The 20,406-nt window shown below is 37.6% G+C and overlaps 1 protein-coding gene across 1 annotated transcript in view; it reads right to left on the reverse strand.

Annotated features, from left to right (window-relative positions):
• The window catches only part of LOC106646182 (neural-cadherin), a 96,612-nt gene that overhangs the window by 32,535 nt on the left and 43,671 nt on the right, over nt 1–20,406 (reverse strand). The window contains exons 11-13 of the mRNA XM_089593280.1: nt 16,043–16,232; nt 14,531–14,713; nt 12,911–13,100 (exon numbers count right to left, since the gene is read on the reverse strand). Of these exons, the coding sequence (XP_089449406.1) occupies nt 12,911–13,100; nt 14,531–14,713; nt 16,043–16,232 (563 nt within the window). The remainder of the gene's footprint in view (nt 1–12,910; nt 13,101–14,530; nt 14,714–16,042; nt 16,233–20,406) is intronic.

Raw genomic sequence — 20,406 nt, forward strand, 5'->3', positions numbered from 1 at the left:
CGTGCAGTCTCTCCTCCATACACGCGCTAAAAACAAAAAGAAACGATGCAACAACGAAGCGTAGTATGCCGCAACTAACAGTTGCAAGGGGTGTACAATGTACATATGCAGTATAGGAGAAGCTTGAGACAGGTGGGTATGTGTGTATAGAGGAAAAACAAATATTATTTCCCCGGTACTCAGTCAACACGTTGCTTACGTAGACACACGTTGGCGCGTATGAGATATCCCGATACTCGCTCCTTTAAATACGTACGTACGCTCTATCGTGTTTTTCCCTTCTTTACGTTGTCCTCATTTTTTTGCACCCCACGTTCTTTCATTCTATTTCACGGAAATGAGGTAGTATAGTTCCATCCGTCGACATAATATTTGCCCCCGTACGCTCATATTGCCCCACCTACGGTGGGTGTATGCCGTGTCATTCTCTTTTCTACATTTTTTGCAATTTAGTAATTTTCGTGATTTCTCGATCCCAGCTCCTACCCACCCGCTCTCTTTTGTCTCGTTTTACTTTTCCACCTCTCCTTCTACACCCCCGTCGAGCTTTGAAGTTTTTCTGATGCTTCACTCGCCGTATTTCTTAATCCCCGTGGATTTTTTTCATCGCCGCGTCATTTTGATCTCTGTCGCTTGTGAGCAATGCTTTTTTTTCATCTCTGCCATCCACACGAAAACAACCACACCTCACTACTTGTCCACTCTATTTCTGTTCGATTGGGCATTAACTCGACTCTCGGCAGTTTATCAAATACAATTGCTGACGCTTTGGCAACGCATTTTGGTATGAATGGGCACGGCTAGCAATATTATTTTCAACCGCGATCCCTAATGGTAATTCACCAGTTTGAGAGCAATGGAGCGATTTACAGGTTACAGGGAGATAAAGAGCAAAAGGGGGGTAGATTAATTTTGGCAGTAGCGGGGGTAGCGAGCTGGGAGGGATAAGAGTTGCGCGAACGATGAGTCAATGGTCTTTGAATTAACAAAATTCCGGTTGCCGTAGATTGGCAGTCGGTGAGAGTTCGATGGATAGTTGGGTACTTCTAACTCTAATTCCTTGCGTTATTGAGTACGTACAAAATAAAGAGGAGTGATGGAAATTGGACTGAAACACGGCCAAAGAATGTCCATCCATTCACAAATACAAATTACTAAACGTTCTGCAAAGTGTTTCCATGCAAATTTTGGATGAGTTTAAAAGTTTACCTATGTGTACCCACACTACTAGGTATAGACAAACTTGGGAATCAAAACCAACAAGTGCCAAAATAAAATGATAAAAAGATGATTGGGAAAAATTGAAGTGAAGCCTCTGGGGTGAAATATTTATTATCCGTAAGCTCCAAACAAACAGAGGTATAGACCGTATCATCATTAATCTTACCAAAACTATAAAAATTGCAGTAAATCAATCCATCCCAAAATCGCTCACTAAACGAATTATCCCCATACCCTTTTTCAAGACCTAATTAAATCAGAGATTTATTTCTATAATCCCTTCTTTTTTCGGGTAGAGGGCAAGATTAATTACGAAATTCCACTTTAGATAAGTAGAGATGTTGAGCAAGAAGTTAATTATTATTATTATTATTATTGCTGAGTTGCTCCGTCAAAAAGTAGGACATTTCTTTTATTTTCCTTCCAATAATCCTTGCTTACAGCTTTTATTGTTGTACTGTTAATTTATGGTTTGTTTCTGTTGTTACAGGAAATTATGTTCTCATAAGCACAAAAAAGAGACATTATTCCGGTAGTTTTGGTTGATTTTTCTTTTCGAGTAGGTACATATTTAATAACCCTTCATTTCTTCAATTATTTATATATTCTGTCGAATGAATGTAATAGCGGAATGTGATGTCCCGGTGGACCACATTGAAATACGCGCTTGAAATTAAAATATTTGAACAATATGACAGTAATTTAATACTAATATACCAGACTGTGCGATGGATATGAAATACGCAAATGTGACATGATACAACGTGATATATGAAAGTATCGTAAAAATACGTCAAAATATGTGTTCATTATGAAAACTCTGATGGTAAATAAAGGGTACTACGAATATTGGTGTAGCACACACGAGTATAAATAATAACAAGTGTAAATGTTGATTACTGTTTGTTTAATGATTCCTGCACTTTAATATCGTGTACTACCGTGGAATAGCCTATTTTGAAAAAAAATAAATAAGTAAAAAAATAAAAAAAATGAAACATTAAATTTTCATAACAGATGCTGTTACGCGCAGCAGCGTACAAGAGCTGCCCACTACAACGAAATTTCGTTTCTATCAAAACGTAAATTTTAATTGTAAAATATTTCAATACCGGAATCCAAAGCGTATATATTATATGCTTCATCCAAGGGTTTAATATTAAAAAGCTTGTTCTCGTGCAAACATTAAAGCATTTAAACTTTATCTTCTAGTTTTATTACCATTTTAGTTATTCGCTTTCTTCGTTATTCAAACTCATGTGAATTTCAGCTCTATACTGAAAAATCTCAGTCACTATCTTCTTGGGCGTGCCCTCAATCAAAACTCTTATAAATAAAACTGCAACCCCTGCAAGCATTGAGAGAGAGATAGCCCGAAGTAAGTATAACTCATTCAAGAAACTCTGTTGACGTTCGACGCTGTTAGTTTGGGGGTAAGAGTAGGAGTCAGAGGTTGTTCGGCCCGAAGGAGCAGTGTGGCGAGCCGAGGTTGGAATATAGAGTGACAGACGGATGGATGGAGCAGCACAGCCCACCACCTCGAAGCCAAGTTCTTGGCCCGTTTCCTTCGTTGGGTTAAGCTGTTCTCCTCCACACCTCCCCTTTTGCAACATTCAACCATCCATTCATCGATTGAATCACTCCATTTGAGGGGAGTTCGTCTACAACTGCACGTACACGTTGATATTAAGTTTTGCTCGTTCAGTGTGTCCTCGGACAAACAGGAGTTTACGTGGCAAAAAGATCTGGTCTTATATACGGAAGACCTCGGTCTTGCGGGTGCGCAGTTTCTGTACGCAAACGCTGTCTTTGAGTACCGCAATAAACCCGAGGGCGTGATTGCCATGAGACCCACGGTTTACAACGTGTACTCGTCATTTCAATTTAGGCAAGGAGTACATTCACTATATATTTGTGTACATGATGTAATCAAGTATGTGAGTAATTTATGTTATTTTGGCCCCCTAATGTATTTTTGTTTTCATGGGTCATGACCAGTCGTGGATAAAATAAATTTTTTTTCTTTTTTACTGAAAATATCCGTGGCTATGGAGATCAAAAAAGCTCCCGTATCTCATTAAAACTACACAAAAATCATAAATGCAGGGAAAACGATAAACAATACGAAACTTCAGTAAAATACATGCCGTGATATTTAATGCTTCCGCCATTAACGCAAATACCTATTTACAAAGCTAATTTCACTGCAGAAGCAAACGAAATCCAGGGAGGGTTGGTGTATATGCACGATAATATCCTCGCAAACACGTGCGTTCAACAGCTAATAATATCAGCCCTGGAAGCCGTAAAACTTTAAACAAGATCACTTTGGTGAAATTCGTCGAGTCACAGCAAAGCTTTTGAAACACCGAGATACCCACTCATCTGATAGTCAAAATTTCTGCGCCATACCATAGTCCATCACATCGTATACACCCACGACCTTTTATCCAAATATTTAGTTGAAACGTAGTTTTTACTTTTAAAATTCAACGAGCAGTGCTAGAACTAACGAAAAATGATAAGTTAGGAGGAGGCGTTCCCAAGCTTAATTTTCCCTTGGAGATTGCACCGTATACGCAAAGTAGAAAGGGGAGCACGTAAGCATAACACGCGCCCTAAGGAACGGGGAACTACGGCTTGAAGGCCAGAACACGAACTTATAGGGGTTGGTCGTGGAAGTGGGCAGGGGGGGGGGTGTATGAGGATGGGGGGGAGCAGTAACTCGCTATCTAGATGCTGCCGCTGGTGTCGTGGGCTTCGTGCGATGTACCGAAGAGCAAAGATTGCTTCCGCTCTTGGGGGTCGGAAGTTAATTTGCAATGCGTCGTACGTATCGTTTGAGGAATAAAATGAAGCAGAAGCACACGGTCCTGCAGATGATTTGTCTGTGAGGAGTAAGGCTTTACATATATATTATTTTTTTTATCATCAAGAAGAAACTCGTATGTTTCCCCCTTTATGGAGTCCTTCCCGTGGTAACATTCCGTCTCGTTACGGTACAGCAATTACTTTGAAAAAGAGACGAGATGTGTCGACCGAGAGGGCCACGCGATCGGAAAATCAGTTGAACAATTTTCGCTCCCTTCCGCTCAAATAGCCCTCGCTTGGCTTCCTCCCATCTCCCATTCAACTGTATTTAGAACTCAGCCAACTCTCCGGGGCGGGGCCCCTTTTCACGTACGTCCACGTGGAAAATACAACTGTTCTGTGTACACATGATATTCCTACGAGAAAGAGAATCCGCAAATATTTTCCTTTTGGACTATTGGAACTTTGATTTCCGCGGGATGAAAAAAGCGGAGTGCTGCTGCTTCGACTAAAAAAAAAAAAAAAAAAAAAAAAAGATAAAAAAAAACTACTTAAACGCAGCACGTTTGTGTAACGAGAGTTTAACTCGTGGCTCGAAGTTTGTTTAATACGATCGGAACGTGAAAAAGACGTAACACGTGTACCTACCTATATAATAACATACATCCCGGTGGGCGCACGGGGTGAGGAGGGTTAAATTTGTAATCCCTTGGCTTGACTCTCGAGGCTATATAAGCGGGACATGACCGTGCAAGTAGTTCCGGAAGCGTATATGTGTGTCCAAGGAATATGTGGCGTGGCTTGCCTCCGGCAAGAACGGCGTGCCAGCCTCCTTCAAGCTGCTCCTTTCGTTTTTTTTTTTTTTTTTTTTTTTTTTTTTCTTTCCTCCTTGTCACAAACACGCTCTCTCCCCTCCGTCTCGGTCGGGAGTAGCCGGTGGGATCGTCGATATGGCCCCGAGCCAAGCGACAGGAGGAAAAGGGTTTCAAGTGTCACCCAGCAGATCTGCAGAGTTAATTCTCGTTGTCGGTGTGCGTGATAATAGGGGGACACGAAGTTTAAGGTGCTGTCGATGCACTCGTCGATACGTATATATACATCTATACAATTCATCGGTAACACACATAGTTCGGGTATACCTCCTGTAGCCCTTGTCTTCCTTCTATTGTCAAGTCCGGCCTCTTCTTCTTTCGTCTCTTTTAATGACACCCCGGCGGAGACTTTTTTTCGTGCTCGCGCGTTGCTGCGCATAAATTACTCTTCTACTCGAAATTCACTCCGCCGACTCGGCCGGAAAATAAGTGTTTGGAGTGTCGAGCGATGGACCCAGTTTTTTTTTTTTTTTTTTTTTTTTTTTTGCACCTCATCCATGCGACCGAGTTCTCGTGCGCCGAATGACTGATGATTTTTTCAGCCCCACTGTTTGATCAATCGTCCAACTTGCTATAGGATACAGGTTACGGGTATAGTTGTGTGAAATATAAATTTTCCAGCGATAGATTGGGTCGGTAGTCATCCCTTAGCTACTAAAGTTTCGTATCTTGGAATAAAGAATTGTACCTTTTTCTTTCTTCATGCATTTGAAAAATTGAAATATTGCAAATACCTTGGGATTTTATGGATACGCGTAAAACGTCCGGCTCGTGAAATATTTATGCTCGTAATTTCGTAAAAATTTATTTTCCCCTACACAGGTGCCATGATTCCTTTCGCGGGAGGAGGAACATTTTATCACTGGACGCATTCGTATGATAATGCGAGTTTCTTGCGAAAACGAGAATTTCACGAAATTCAAATTCGCACTTTTTTTTTTATCGTACAGCAATCAATCCATCGCAATGATTCGCGCATGTGTAAAATTTTCCGTAATAAATAGAACACGGGCTGACGTACCTGTACGCACACACGCATTAATGTACACGGATGGTATACGTGCAAGGTCGTAAAATATACCATCCACGTGCTGTAACTTTTCGAAAATTCATTTATCCGTTATCATGGCAACTCTGGGGCGTATACATATATTTATGCGCAACTTTACGGAGAATCATGTACGCGTATTATACTTAGTTCAAAATGTGAATACGAGTAACTTTGCGTAAAAGCACGTACGACGCGACGTCCAATCGAAAACGATAAGTTGTTATTTTGTTAAACTTTCCATGTATGCGGTGTAAATGTCGAAGGGCGTGTTACGCGTTTCAAACTAAATTCGTACAGTATACGAGAGTTAAAAATTCGTAGAAAAAAAAATTCTAACGTGTACACCGCATGTTGATTTTCAATCCAAACCTATGTAATATATGCGTTATTTTATTGCAGGGGAAAAAAAATAATCAAAATTCGAGTGAATATTTAAATAAAAATAAAGTAAAAATCGCTTATTTCCATCACGTAATACAACAGACCTTCCGAGGGATTATCGATCGACGTCGGTTTCAGCACAGAGGAAAATTATTTTATTTCGCCTCATGGCACGTTAAAAGCACGTTCTGGGCATGGCACGTTCACGTACAGAGTCGAGAAATATACGCATAACAATAAATGCAGGATTTTGCAGCATTAAATCCAACGGAGCGATAATCGCTTTTATAAACCGATTACCTGTACACCGTATAACGGGTGCGGCGAGAAACGGGGCAAAGGGGGAGTGCTCTCCATCCACTTTCACCTGTGGGAATCAATGGCAACGATTAATCCGTTAGATTTATTTCCAATAACGATTTCATTTCGATGTAAATCTACCGAGTTAAGGATTACACGCATAGGTTTCAATTCACGTTCGCGAGGGAATGCGGCTACAGATATATATGTGTTCCAAATGCCGGTGTGCGCTCAATAGGGGGTGATGAATGCCCACGACTGTCCACGAAGAGTAATTTTATGTTTCTGGGTTTATGGCTTTCCAATATTTTATCGAACAAAGAGCCAAGAGTACATAGAACTATACCCATGGGTAGTTGCACTGATAGCTCTTGATTCGGTACTTCTTTTCATGCGCTAGTAAAATCGCAAATATGTAGAGGATATTTCCTACATTGACGAAACAAATAGCTTTGGATTTGTAAGAGTTGTGCCTACTCCAGGAAAAAAACAAAAGACAAAAAGTATGTGGGTGAGTGAAATAATGATGGGGGATTTTTTTTCAGCCAACACAATCGATTCGTTTGGATGGTCAACATCTGAAATTTAATTGTCTTTTGTTTAATTAATTATCCATCATTTCTCGCAAACGTAACGAAATATATATTATTTGCATGAAAACAATGACACAAATAATTTCACGAAGATAAAGTACATTTTTCTGATAATCAACAACAACTCACATACTAATTTAATATTTACAAAATATTAATACTTTTTGTTTATGGATGATTCCGCGAAGTAGCTGAAATTGAGGACATCTCAATGGACTTTAGTTGAAATTACGAAGTTTTAAAATTCTAAATGTATAAAGTTTTGATAATTTACATTAAAAAAAAAAACACATTTTTCACTCATGTACTGTAGCGTTCAATCATTTACATTGCTTAATTGTGCCAGTTTTACATCGTGTATAATGTGTTACAAAATCTTTTGTCTGCTAGTTTTAACTTTATACAATTAAATTTTGTAATAATCTATAAAGTTCCAAGGATCAAACAGTGTTTGATATTAAATAGAGCAGGTTTGTAAAGATGGAATAATTCAACAAGTCATTAAGTGAATTCCCTCCTTATAGTAACACAGATGCGGTTATTTGGAGTAGAAAAGTTTTTTATTGCTAAAAAGATCACGCTAATTCGCCCTTCATCAAACATAATTAGAACTTTGTTCTTTACCATTAAAAGATAAAAAAATGAGTCAAAGGAGGAGGGAGAGAATTTTATAAAAAGCCACTCTATTTTACTTCGCTTGCACAATTCATCGTATCATCATCCCAAAAGCACCTGTTGCACTTTAATTAAAAGCTGAAGAAAAACGTCTCACCCTCTCGTCTCTAATACGAATGTATATTTATATATTCCGGTGAGTCCAAGTATTGAATTAGCAAAACGTGGTTCACTTTCACGCTCAGTCTGGACACGATGATAATTTCGTAAGGTCTTGGGAGAGCCTGAAATTTTATTCGACGCTCTAAGTAAATGAAGGTAAATCAAACCGACATGGCATTTATGGCTGCTGGAATAAGTATAAAAAATATCTTAGATAAGTATCAAAGTTTTGTTCATTTCTTTTTATCAGTGTTTATAGCTGTTGAATAATTATTATGATCCATACAACCTCGAAGCTTTATTCTAATCTCTTGATTCACCATTCGTTTTGTGTGACATGAAAATTGAAATAAAAGCTTTGTTAACAATCGCTTCAGAGAAATACACATTTTCTGTGTGGGTATATTATAAAAAATACTACACGAAGAGTAGGTAATTTTCGTTTGCGAAATCAAAACTTTGAATTCAGAGAATAACAAATTTTATTTCCGCAAAACAAAGGTAGGTATAATTCCAGAAGAATTTTTTCTGAAAGCTAAAAAATAAGCCCTGCATTTTTGCGGGGAAATAAAAAACAAAGCTCACTTGTAATGAATACCAGCGCACACGTAACACTGGTTTTTCAATTAAATGAGATGCAATGTACTTCCCAGAATTTCTGAGCACTTAATTAAAACAGATGGTTCTCCGAGCTGGGCATACGACCCGTAAAGTTCGTTTCATCATGGGCAGACCCCTCAGTGGTCCAGCTTCTTTACGACACTATACGGTGCAAAGTGTGCATGTTTATGTGTCGACAAACTCGTGCAACTTGTTTCGGTGTGCGCCAATACACACGTGAACCCGATTAGAAGCCGCCGGCAGTGGAGGAAGCGAGTAAGGTAAAGGGTTGACCAAGTCCCGTTGCCCCGGGAAACCACAGGGAAGCCCGATTTTGGTCACAAGTAACTCGGCAAGTAAACACCACCAGGCCAAGTTCGGATGTTTACGCGCCATGAAAGTTCGTATGCTATTTTGCACGATTTCTCGATGTATCTCATTTTGTTCGAACTACTTCGCCACTCTTATTGTTAACCCAAAAATTTGCGTTTATGGATTTTTAACTTGCACCTTGTTTATTGAAATTATATTCCTTGACGTTATTGAGAACCGAAAAAGCTCTACATCTCTATTAAGATACAAAGGATTTTACAGTGTATCCTAACATGTGTACCCAGCAAAGGTAACAACCTCAATGATTTCAAACAATTTCAATTACTTTTTTTTTTTTTGTTGATTACACTCAGCAATATTTCAATCTTGATGTTTCGTGTATCATTTACCAATACGTAAGATGTTTTTCATCTTCCAAAAGATATTTCTGCTTGTCCATCTTCCACTCTGTTGTACCGTTCAAACGAAGAAATCCTTTCGACCTTTGCACTTGCGGGAAAACACATCCTTCCGATTTTGGCACGTATATAGTATATACGTGCAATCAAGGACAATACATTTTTTTGAATGAAAATGAAATCGGCTACTTGAAAAAGTCCTTGTACTTTATAGTTGTTTAAACGGGAACGCGCTTGAGATACCATACTCGAAAGCTTTTTGAACAAATGCGACCATCCAGATCACTCGGCCACGCTTTTCTATCCGTGATGTGTTTTATATCTATGATGTGTCGTGATCGTCGATTCACAATACCAGCCCTTTCGAGCATGTTAATGCTTCATGAAAATTGTACGATACATCGTGCAACGTCAGTGAAGGAATTTTCAGAAAAAAAAAATATCCGAGCGTACGACAAAACGAGAGGATCGACGCGCAAAGACAGAAATAGTGCTCGGGTGGAACTATTTTTCCTCTCCGACAAATGCATGTATTTTTTTCCCTGGGCGTAAGTACAAAACAGTCTTCGAAACGACTCGAACGTGTGCCAAAAACCGAAGGCGCCACACACGCACACGAACCCTATATGCATTATTCTCCATTCTCTCACCCCCCAAGTGTACACGGAATAAAATTTTCCGTCTCAGTCGATCTCTAATATCGTATACTACTATATCCCCGAAACTCGAGCTATATACCAACTTCTCTCGCTGCAATTATTTTGCTAGCATCGGCATGCATGCACGTATACCTACATGCGCCCTCGTATCGCAAGCTTCCACTAACCCACACATTTGCCCACACTCCTCTATCCAAGCTCACGTTTCGCCCTTTCATTTATTTCCCTCCCCTAGTGTATTGGTACGTATATACATATACGCAAAGAAAGGGCCCATTGTTATTTGCATCCGTATCTTTGTCTCTTCCTCTTCTCATGCGGTATTTTATATACCAGAGATGTGGATACGCAAATGCGCGCCGGGTAAAGGCAGCTTCCAATACATTTGCCTCATCGGCGTTATACGCGCGTGCGATATCGATCGCCCCCCGTGTATGGAGAGAGAAGAGCTTCTTCTTCCCTATAGGTATGTTATGTATGCGTGCACGTTGAGTCCGGATTTTCTCTGTCTCTCTCGACTCGATGATTCCAAAAGTATTCCAGGTCAGGAATACAAGTACAGAGTCGACGCGCTTTGTTGTCGGCGCCACAGCCGGGCCATGACAGATAAGTACAGAGTCGACGACGGGGATGTACAGGAAAAGGTATGGTACACGCGGTTTATTGCAAGGCACGATTCCCTCGGGGCACTGCGGCTGGACAACTTGTAATTCGTTGTCCCACCCGTAAGTCAAAGTCGATCCCGAGAGATGGAAAAAGTCGGACGGTGGAAAAACGCATCTCCACAGTGTTTCCACAACGAAGCGCGAGACGAAAATCGACAGGCGCGCGGAGTTGGACAGGCAAAAAAAAATAGCATTGGTAAACATCGTTGGGCCACAAGAGAATCGTGCTCATTATTTCCAAAGCTTCTCTCGGGAAGTCGGGAAATTCCCCCCCCCCCCTCTACCAGGGCGTTTTATCTTTCAAACTAAACCAAGTGGATAGATTCCAGGGTAGATTTTACCTTTTTTTTTGCCCTTTACCAATGCTGTTAAAAAAGCGCGCTTAAAAACTTTGCCTTCCAGTCATTACGCTCCTTTAGCTCTGGGTCTACATGTGTACACTGACAAACGAACTAACGTATACAAACAGGTGTCCTTTTTTTCGCTGCACCTCGAGCCTGCTCGGGTTGTTTGATAAAGTTTCGAAAGTGCCGGGGCAAAAGGGCAAACGGGAAGCGATTCTCCTGTGTACATATTACACAAGGGTGGTCCAAGCGCTTACCCGCGAGAGGTAGTTAACTGTACGATTTCCATTTGTTTTCGCCTCGCTGGACGCACCTTTGAGCGAACCTTTGTTGCAGTTGCAGCAGGAGGGTATTAATGAGACCTTCCTCCTTCTTCTACTCCCGTTGTCTGTGGGATTCTATCGTTATGAACGGGTAGCCACCGAAAGAGGGTAAGTCGACCGAGTCCCAGGTGAAGGAGCACAGAGAGAGAAAAGGATGAGGAACAGGGCAAATTGAGGAACGTTACGGTAGTTACGGCTTTGGGGGAAAGTAATACTGACACACCTGAGGGGGAAAGTTTATCTTATGACTTCAAGTGTGAGTGATGGGAAAATTTTTGATATATTTTTTGCTGAATGAATGAGTAACGTGATGTAGTTGATAAAATGATTTTTAATTTACAGTTAGAACTCAAGAAAAGCATCTTTAAACTAAAAACAATTATCTATTTCATTTTTACAGAGCTGGAAAACGTTGTCCTATAAATTTGCTGATGAGCAAAGATGGACAATAGATCCTGACTCTAAATTACGAAAGAACACTGGATTATTCACGGTTCCATGATTTTCCATTTCTGCAGAATTTTGGGATAAAATTACACGGAAGAATCGTCCCTGCTGAAGTGTACCGGTACCCCGAGTTTTGGTGAACTATGTCAAGAGAATTCACATGAAGAGAGTATGGTATCATTACACTAGGAGTACAATGTTAGAAGCTATTCCAATTTTTCTATCGATGGATATTATGTAAGTATACAACTTTTAATTGTCTTTTTGTAACAAAGAAAAATATTATTACTGATTAAATCTTGTATCGATAAAATACTTTTTATTGATACAGATGAATGTATATGTTCTGGACAGACAAATATGTTCACAAGTTAGTGCTTCAATTACACTCAAAATCTCTCTAATTGGTAATTCTTCAATTTTGGGGAGATTAAAGCTCAATAGTAGTATTCCAGAATAATTAGCAATCCTAATTAATTACTGAATTTCAAATGTCATTCCAGTAATATTGCCAAATATTCAATATTCAGTCGTAAAAAATTATTAAATTCACAACTTATATATATATTGATAGATATTGGCAAAGTAATATCATAATATTACGATCGCATAAATAGGAATTTAACACGTATATGTGTGTGAATATATTTCGAGGGTAATACTGTTACCCGTCAAAATAAATTGACATTTTATTTTCCTGCGTTAAATAAGCATATAGATCTGCTACATCCAAAGAATAGGAGTTTTTAATACAACTATACGTCATCTAATGAATGTAAATTAATCTAGTTATAACTTAGAGTCCAACACCGTAACAAAAAATTGACGGGGATATTTTTGATATTCAAGTGATTTTCAAAAATTTACATCAGTGCACGTGAGAATTTTTCACAAACTTTGGTCGTAAATCTCAAAAATATATGTTTCAAAGACATCACTTACCTTCCAATAATGTATATAAACATCAATAGCTCGATAAGATTTATTTTTAAGAGAAACGATAATAAAGGAAACAATATCCAATACTGATAAAGGCAATCATGAACGGGAAAATGGAGAATGGCGAAAGAGATGAAAAAAAAAAAAATAAATAAATAAAAAAATAAACGAAGTGGACAATAGCTGGTGTACGCACCGGAGTTGGGTTGATCGTTGCTGTTCGGCCGTGCGGACGGTGCGCCGTCCCTCGCCTCGACTTCGAGAGCGTAAGCTCCTTGCTTTTCCCGATCGAAGACAATCTTGGTGAAGATCTCGCCGGTCTCCCTGTTGATCTCAAAATATTCCTTGCCCTCGTTCCGCTCGCTCTCCACCACGTAATACGTGACCTGCACAAACAAACATCGTTTATTAGTATTGATTATCAAGATTTTCCGATAATTTGCTTGACATTATTGTCCACAGAAATGACAGTCAACTCAAATGAAGACTATTTCTCAAATCATTCGGAGGAAAACTTTTATTTCTCACAATGAATTATAACGATAAATATATGTCACAGCAGCATTTTGCCCCAAGAGGAGACAGTATTTCAATCTATATTAACAATCTGTCGTCGTAGCTGCTCGAAACTTTCGGAATTTCTCTCCACTCCGACTTTGCTTTGGACGACAAAACGTAAGTTCGCGGAAATTAAGTTAATAAGCACTTTGTCTTGTATCAGAAGCTTTTTCAACTTAAGTAATTTCATGATTGTCTGCTGCTAATTGCACTTGAGCGACTATCATAAACAAACTGCGCCACTCAAGAAGTCCCTTTCTTATTGTCTCGATGAAAAGGAAGCGCTAGAAACTTTTAAGATACAAGCCAAAGACCAAATGAAAAGTTTTTTTATTAAATAATGGAGGGCTTTTAAACTATTTTTCTTCGAAACGACAATGTAATAGCATTCACTTGAAAGTTTGAAGCAGCGATGAGTGCCTACTTTGATGTTAAAACAAAAAATATCTCTACAAATATTAATATTATGCGGAGAATGAAATCTTTTGTTAAGCCTGAACCCCTTAAAAGCTCATTTTAATGTAATGCATGATTCTTTAAATTTTGAGATCATTTGAAATAATCAAGCATTTTTTAAAAGTTACAAGTCCAAAACTCGATAAAGAAAACATTGCACTTTAAATGAGCAAAACTTTTATGACTTCAAATAGCAAAACTTTTTTTAATAAATAATGGTACTGAATCGTTGTGCTAAAGAACGTAACAATTTGTATACTGCATCATGTGGTAACCATCCCCTAATGTAATTTCATGTGGTTTAAAGCTATTCCATACTGATGAAATCAATCGTTTTTCATACTACTAAAGGTATCATAAAAAAATACTACCTCAATCACGTATGACATCGTACATTTTGATGACTTTCATAAAGATAATAAGGTACAGTCATCGATCATGAGATGTTTTAGATGAGTTATTTTTCCTGGCAATTAGTAGATGTACACATTAGTAATTATAATTTTTCATTTAACAAATTTAATTTTTGAAAGCTTGTTTTCCTTAAACGTTTTTTTGTTGGGCCACCGTGAAAAAAAATGTATACAGCCTGTTGGATAAAATCTTTTGTACAAAATCATGAGTTTGCACATGTGGGCAATGAGGAGGCAGTTTGTACCAATTTGGGGAGTCTGGTTTACTCCAAAGATGCTACAACACGTTGTAAATGTTTTTTTGTAGAAACAAACCGAAAAACCCTCGATAAAAAAAGCTCATTAATTACAAGAGAAAGACCATTTGTTACCAAGAAAATGATTCGAACCTTATTATTGGGGAATGTGCCGTCCTTGTCTATGGCGTTGACCTGCGTGACCTTACTGCCGACCGGCTCACCCTCCAGCACGGTCTCCTGCTCGCGCTCGGTGAACAGCGGTATTTCGTCGTTAACGTCCTCCAGCATGATGAAAACCGTGGCCTCCGAGGCGAGCTGCTGCGCCCCATTGTTCTGAAAGAGAGAAAAACCACGGGCCCGCGCGCACATGTTTGTTAATCGAGATGTAGATACAGGCCAATATGTCACCTGACAATTTTATCCGTTTCACGGTATATTGGCGACACTCGTGTGTTTTTTTTTTTTTTTTTTTTTTTTTTTTTTTTTTTTTTCTCTTTTTTAGTGAGCGGGCACTTCGTATATTCGTTCGTTTAAGATTGATACATCGATTGTACTGCTATTCCGAAGGAGAGAACGTGAGTGTTCGCGATAATGAATTTTTTTTTTTTTTTTTTTTTTTTTTTTTTTTTTTTTATGACAACTTTGAATTGGAGCGATGGGTAACGTCTCTCTTTCTCTCTCCGTTCCGTAAAACGATATACACTTTTTAATATTTTTGTTATACGAAATAACAGTTGTAATGAACATTTTTTTCAATCATCAATAGATATCATTCAAGCTTTCGACGTAACTTTGATTTTGTTTTTTAAATTTTAATTAAATTTTATTCATATTTGTACAATAGGTAGAAAGAGTGAGAGAGAAGGATAATTAACCAATATTGAAGAATCGCTGTGAAACTTCTACTTTAATAATACGTGAAGTGATATTTTTTAATTAATTATTGCTTTTATAATTTTATAAAAATTTACCTAATTTTTAGTACTTTCAAAATTTTAATAAAAAATCAATTTACATACAGTTTAAAATTAACAGCTTAATAAAACAAAATTCTACAGTTGAAAGAATTCCCCGTACTTTCTACGTTTTCCCTACGAACGTTTTTTCTATCGGAAAAACTTTGCTGGGATTCATTGTAGTAATTTCAATTGGTGCTCTGTTCATTTTAGATATAGGATCTACGATAATTAACTCGTGGAAACTAAATTCTCGAGTTTCTCGTTACTAACAAATGTTTTTCTTCGTCGTTTCTTACATTGTTATTGAAATCCCAAGAAATAATAAATTTTTCAATTGCATTTTTCAATTTTTTTGTTTCACCCCAGAAATATATCAATGCATACGAAGTCGGATTCTGCGGGTGTTACTGATACCTGTACGATTAATAATTGATAAAACTTATTCCGCTGTGTAGAGTTGATCATACCATAGTTTTGTTATCAGTGCCAAAATTTACTAAACGCTACTCTTTCTCTCTTTCTCTCTCTATACAAATATTTAAAATGAACAAGAATTATGGCATACACATCAATAGTACTATAATTAGAATTTTAAAAAATTTACATTTCTCTTGCAATACTGCAAAATCTCCCTTATCTTAAATTATAATTATTTGTATGGATTGTGTGAACGACATAATATATGTATTTATAAATTTCTTACCTCGACTCTCACGGTTAAATTGTACTCCTTTATGCTTTCGAAGTCAAGGGGATGGTTAACCTTTATGTCCGCCCAGGTGACCGAATTTTCGGGCCGCTGTTGCAGATAAAACGTGTGAAACTTGTTGGTTTGTGCCGTCGAACCGGGCATTAAGCGGTAAAATACGACTGGATTATTTTCGATGCCAGAGCTGTCAAAACATGGAGAAGAGCTTTTAGGTCAAGTGCTGTCCTCGTCCTCTTTGCTTTATGATACATACATATATATATATAATACATACGTGGGGAGTTGTGGTAGAATATAGTGATAATTGGTAGTAGTCGTAGTTATAGTAATAAAATAGTACTAGTATGTATGTATACATATATTGGGGCTATTGGTGCGCGTGACGTGCAAGCGAGAAATTTAATGTAGTATATAATTGTTTAACAATTCATTACGATAGAAATGGAGAACAGAAAAAGAACGAAAAATAAGAAATTAAACCATTACAGGTACGAGGAAATGTACAATATAATTATTATACCTATGTGATATTTTTTTTTTTCAACTGCTTTACCCATACAGTAGTATACCAATGATCGAGGTTTCAGTATACATATTACGTTTATGTATGTGGAGGTAGTATTTAATTTATTGACGATTTTTGCCTGTTTATTTTTTTTGGTACATTAATCATACGTAAAGATTACAGGTATACAGGGTTTTCACGCCCATTCGACATGCATTACGAATGTTGACTTCTATTACTGATTGTCTTGTTATACTTGGTTTTATAATTTACAACGTAGTTAACGACAAAAAAGCAACAATCATCTCTTTCTCGAGCGTATTGCAAAATAAAAAAAAGCAGAAATCGCCAACAAAATTACTGAACAATGGTTCCAAACAAAAGGTCACTGCATGCGCTTTACGTGAAAAAAAAAAAAAAAAAAATTTATAAACATCAAACAAAATCATACATCACGTATGAAGAAGAAAAAAAATTACTTTTAATAATGATTGTATCATGTCAAAGAATAAACATCATCGAGTATTACGATAATGTAAATGAAATAGCAGTAAAAATAATAAAAATAAGAATGTAATACGGGATAAAATAATAATAATAATAGTAATCATAAACATATCTAGCTTACACTAAAATAATAATAATAATAATTTACCAACACATCGTGAATAAATTTTTTACTCAGCGCGCCACAACCTTTGAATGCATGTAAATTTTTTTTTTTCATGTTTCAACAATTTATATGCGTTGGATATCGTTACGATTTATCCATCTACACTGCGACAATGCACCAATTAAGTATCAACGCACAACAACAACATACACAATGACCTTTTTATATATCTTTGACTCAAGCAAAGACTACAACTCCTGTACTATTATAATTATTTACTGCAGTGTGTATGTGTGCAATGGACCTTCCTCTGCTGTACAGCTCACCAATACTCTCTACCATACGCACAAACACAGACACACACAAATTCATTTAGCAGCGTTTTAGGTGTACAAGCACACACACACACCATTCATAATTACACAATGGAGGGGTTTGTTAGCCGGATAACTAGCTATGCATGAAGTGTTCTGGTCTAGCTTGTACAACGCACATATACCTACGCATACGTAAAGTGTTAAATAACCCAGGCGTGGATATTAAAATGGTAGAGCACACAGCGTCAACGTATTATGTACACTTACACGTGAATATGTATCACTTTTCTCGCCGAGCAACCCCTCACCCATCCTCCCTCCCTCGATTTTTACGTATACCCTAACCGGCGTACCACCTCACACGTCGACAGCAGTTTTTCTCTAATACGCGCTCATTTCCTCCTCCCTCTGCACCTGTTTCCGCTTCGAGGCCTTTTTTGTCCGAGGCATACGTTGCATATTGCACACCTCCACCCCCCCCCCCCGAGAGCCCTCGAGCATCCCTTACCCCGAGCGTGTGTTGGACGTGCCATTTACGTACTTGAGTAGCCATTTTTCTTGTACACGAGCCAACTTTAGCGTGCGACTAGCGAGGTCCACGTGCAGTGTAATGCGCGTCCTCGAGTACATTGTATTTTTTATTTTTGCACTAGCTGCAGCGCTATACGGTACGAGGAACAAAGTAAAAGGGGGGGACGCAGCGTATATATATGCACTTAATTAGGAAAAGCTCCCGTGGGTGGCGTTAGCCGGATAAGAGGGAATTATTCAGAGACGTGCCTTTTATCCTCCTTTACCTCCTTTTTTTCTTCATCCGTATAAGCTCGCGTAGCAACTGTAAGTATACCCATATGGACTTGCCCTGTCTTCTTATTGCACACGTTTGCCGGTCTTTCTATACGAGACATATGTAATAGTCCTGTACTCAAATTTTCGAATTTATTATTCATCATTAATTGGCTCCGGATGTAGCTGATGGACCGAATAAATTAATTATCCAGAATTTTCATCCCATTGTTTTTTTTTTTGTTTTTCTTTTATTAATCAATCTCTAGACCGGTACACAAACAATGCCTAATCAAAACTCTGATTAGGTACACAATAAAGAGATAACTTTTGGTAATGATAACAGTATATGCTAAACACTGAAGCGGTAAAGCACACACTCCTTTACCAATGAACGTGCTGTTTAATATCGCTCCAGCGAGTTACTTGATTATACATATATATACCTATACCCAGTGAGAGTTTAAAAGATTAATTGTTTATGTACTGCTGGTATAAATGAAGATTAATTTGTTTTTTAGCTGTAAAATTTATTAACGAGCTGTTATGGTAGAGCAATGGACTTGTATCCGCGTGAGCTGCAATTTTAAATGTCGATTTTTATGTACTATAGCTAAAAAATCTTTGAGCGCGTATACGTACGATAAGTGTACATAAATTCAGTCATGAAACTTTTATCAGTTACAATGGTACATTAATACTCGATGTTGAAAACATAATTTAAAGTCAGAAATTCGGATCAAAGTACAATAGAGATGCGAGAAATCAAATGAATTAATTCAAAGCCAACATTTTATGCTTTTCTGCATTTCGGTTATTGTACGCAAAATTTGTTTAAAGGTTTCGTGGTTTCGTGTTGCTCCGAAATGTTAACGAGTAATTACTATTAAAGTTTCGAAAGTTACAGAGCTTACGGGACAGATTATTGCTTAATGCAAGAACGGCAAGTTCATAAAAGCTTAGGGATGTACAATGCCAATATTATTGTACATTTATAATTAGCTTGAACCGATTTTGGACCAGCGTTTTGAGAGGGAAAATTTAAAAGGAAACACGTGCTTGTTTTGTGTCAGATATTCTTTACACCTTTACCTTTTTACTTAGTTTTTTTAATTTCAAAATATTGCGATGGGAATTTTAAGTCAGATTATCACTTCAAAAATTATTCAAATAAGATTAATTCTGCAGGTACCTATTTAGTCTCAAAATCACTTTTAAGCGTCAACCTACGTACATTTGTATCTTTTAAAAATTTAACCAAACCAATAGCTCAACGTGTCTATATGTAGACAATGTTTATATAATATGCTTTACCTAAAAATCTAAGGCATTCTATCGAATTTTTTTCTGTCTCCGGGCCATAGCGAACCATTTCAGCGAATTGGCATTTTTCTAGACAAGTTGGAGGTTGCGCGGGACCCCTTTACGAGAGCGGAAAAACAGTTTTTTGCTACAATGCTATCGTATCAATCGAAAGGCACGGATTGAAGATAATACTTACATTTGAAAAACCAATAGTTCAATAAAACGCAAGTTTTTCACTACACTGGAGATATATTTTTTTTTTTTTTATTGAAAAAATTCGATTTAAAATTTAATAAAAATCCAAACGCATGGTGAAACAATGCAATAAAAAAATGAAATTCTGTTCTGTAAAAATTTTTAACGGCAAGAATGCGTAGATCAAAAATTGTAGTATGATTGAATCGAATACCGATATCAACTTTTTCTGCCAATAAATCGCTTTTGACTTTTTGAAGAATCCACGACTTGTCGAAACATCCGGTATCCCAGTACTTTTCAATATATACTTATTTACGTTTGATTTTTGGTTCAAATATTCAAGTATAGGACGGATTAAATATATATATTTACTTAACGTTTGATTATTCGATATTGGCTTAAACACTACACTGTTGTTGAAATATACATACTTTCTACCGAAATGAAATTTCGAACAACCGAAGCGATGGTCGATATTTCGCGAGCAATTAAATTATACGCTACGATTGGCTAATTGGGAATCTCGGTTGATTGCAGAATAGCAAATCACGCTTGTATCATAACGGCTCTCAACGAAATGTATTCCAAACACTAAGCAGCTTTAGATGGTAACAATAGCATTCATCAAGTATGT

Source organism: Copidosoma floridanum, unplaced genomic scaffold (genome assembly GCF_036245765.1).
Source record: "Copidosoma floridanum isolate Cflo_tuat_1 unplaced genomic scaffold, Cflo_Japanese_pri ptg000019l, whole genome shotgun sequence".
Taxonomy (NCBI): domain Eukaryota; kingdom Metazoa; phylum Arthropoda; class Insecta; order Hymenoptera; family Encyrtidae; genus Copidosoma; species Copidosoma floridanum.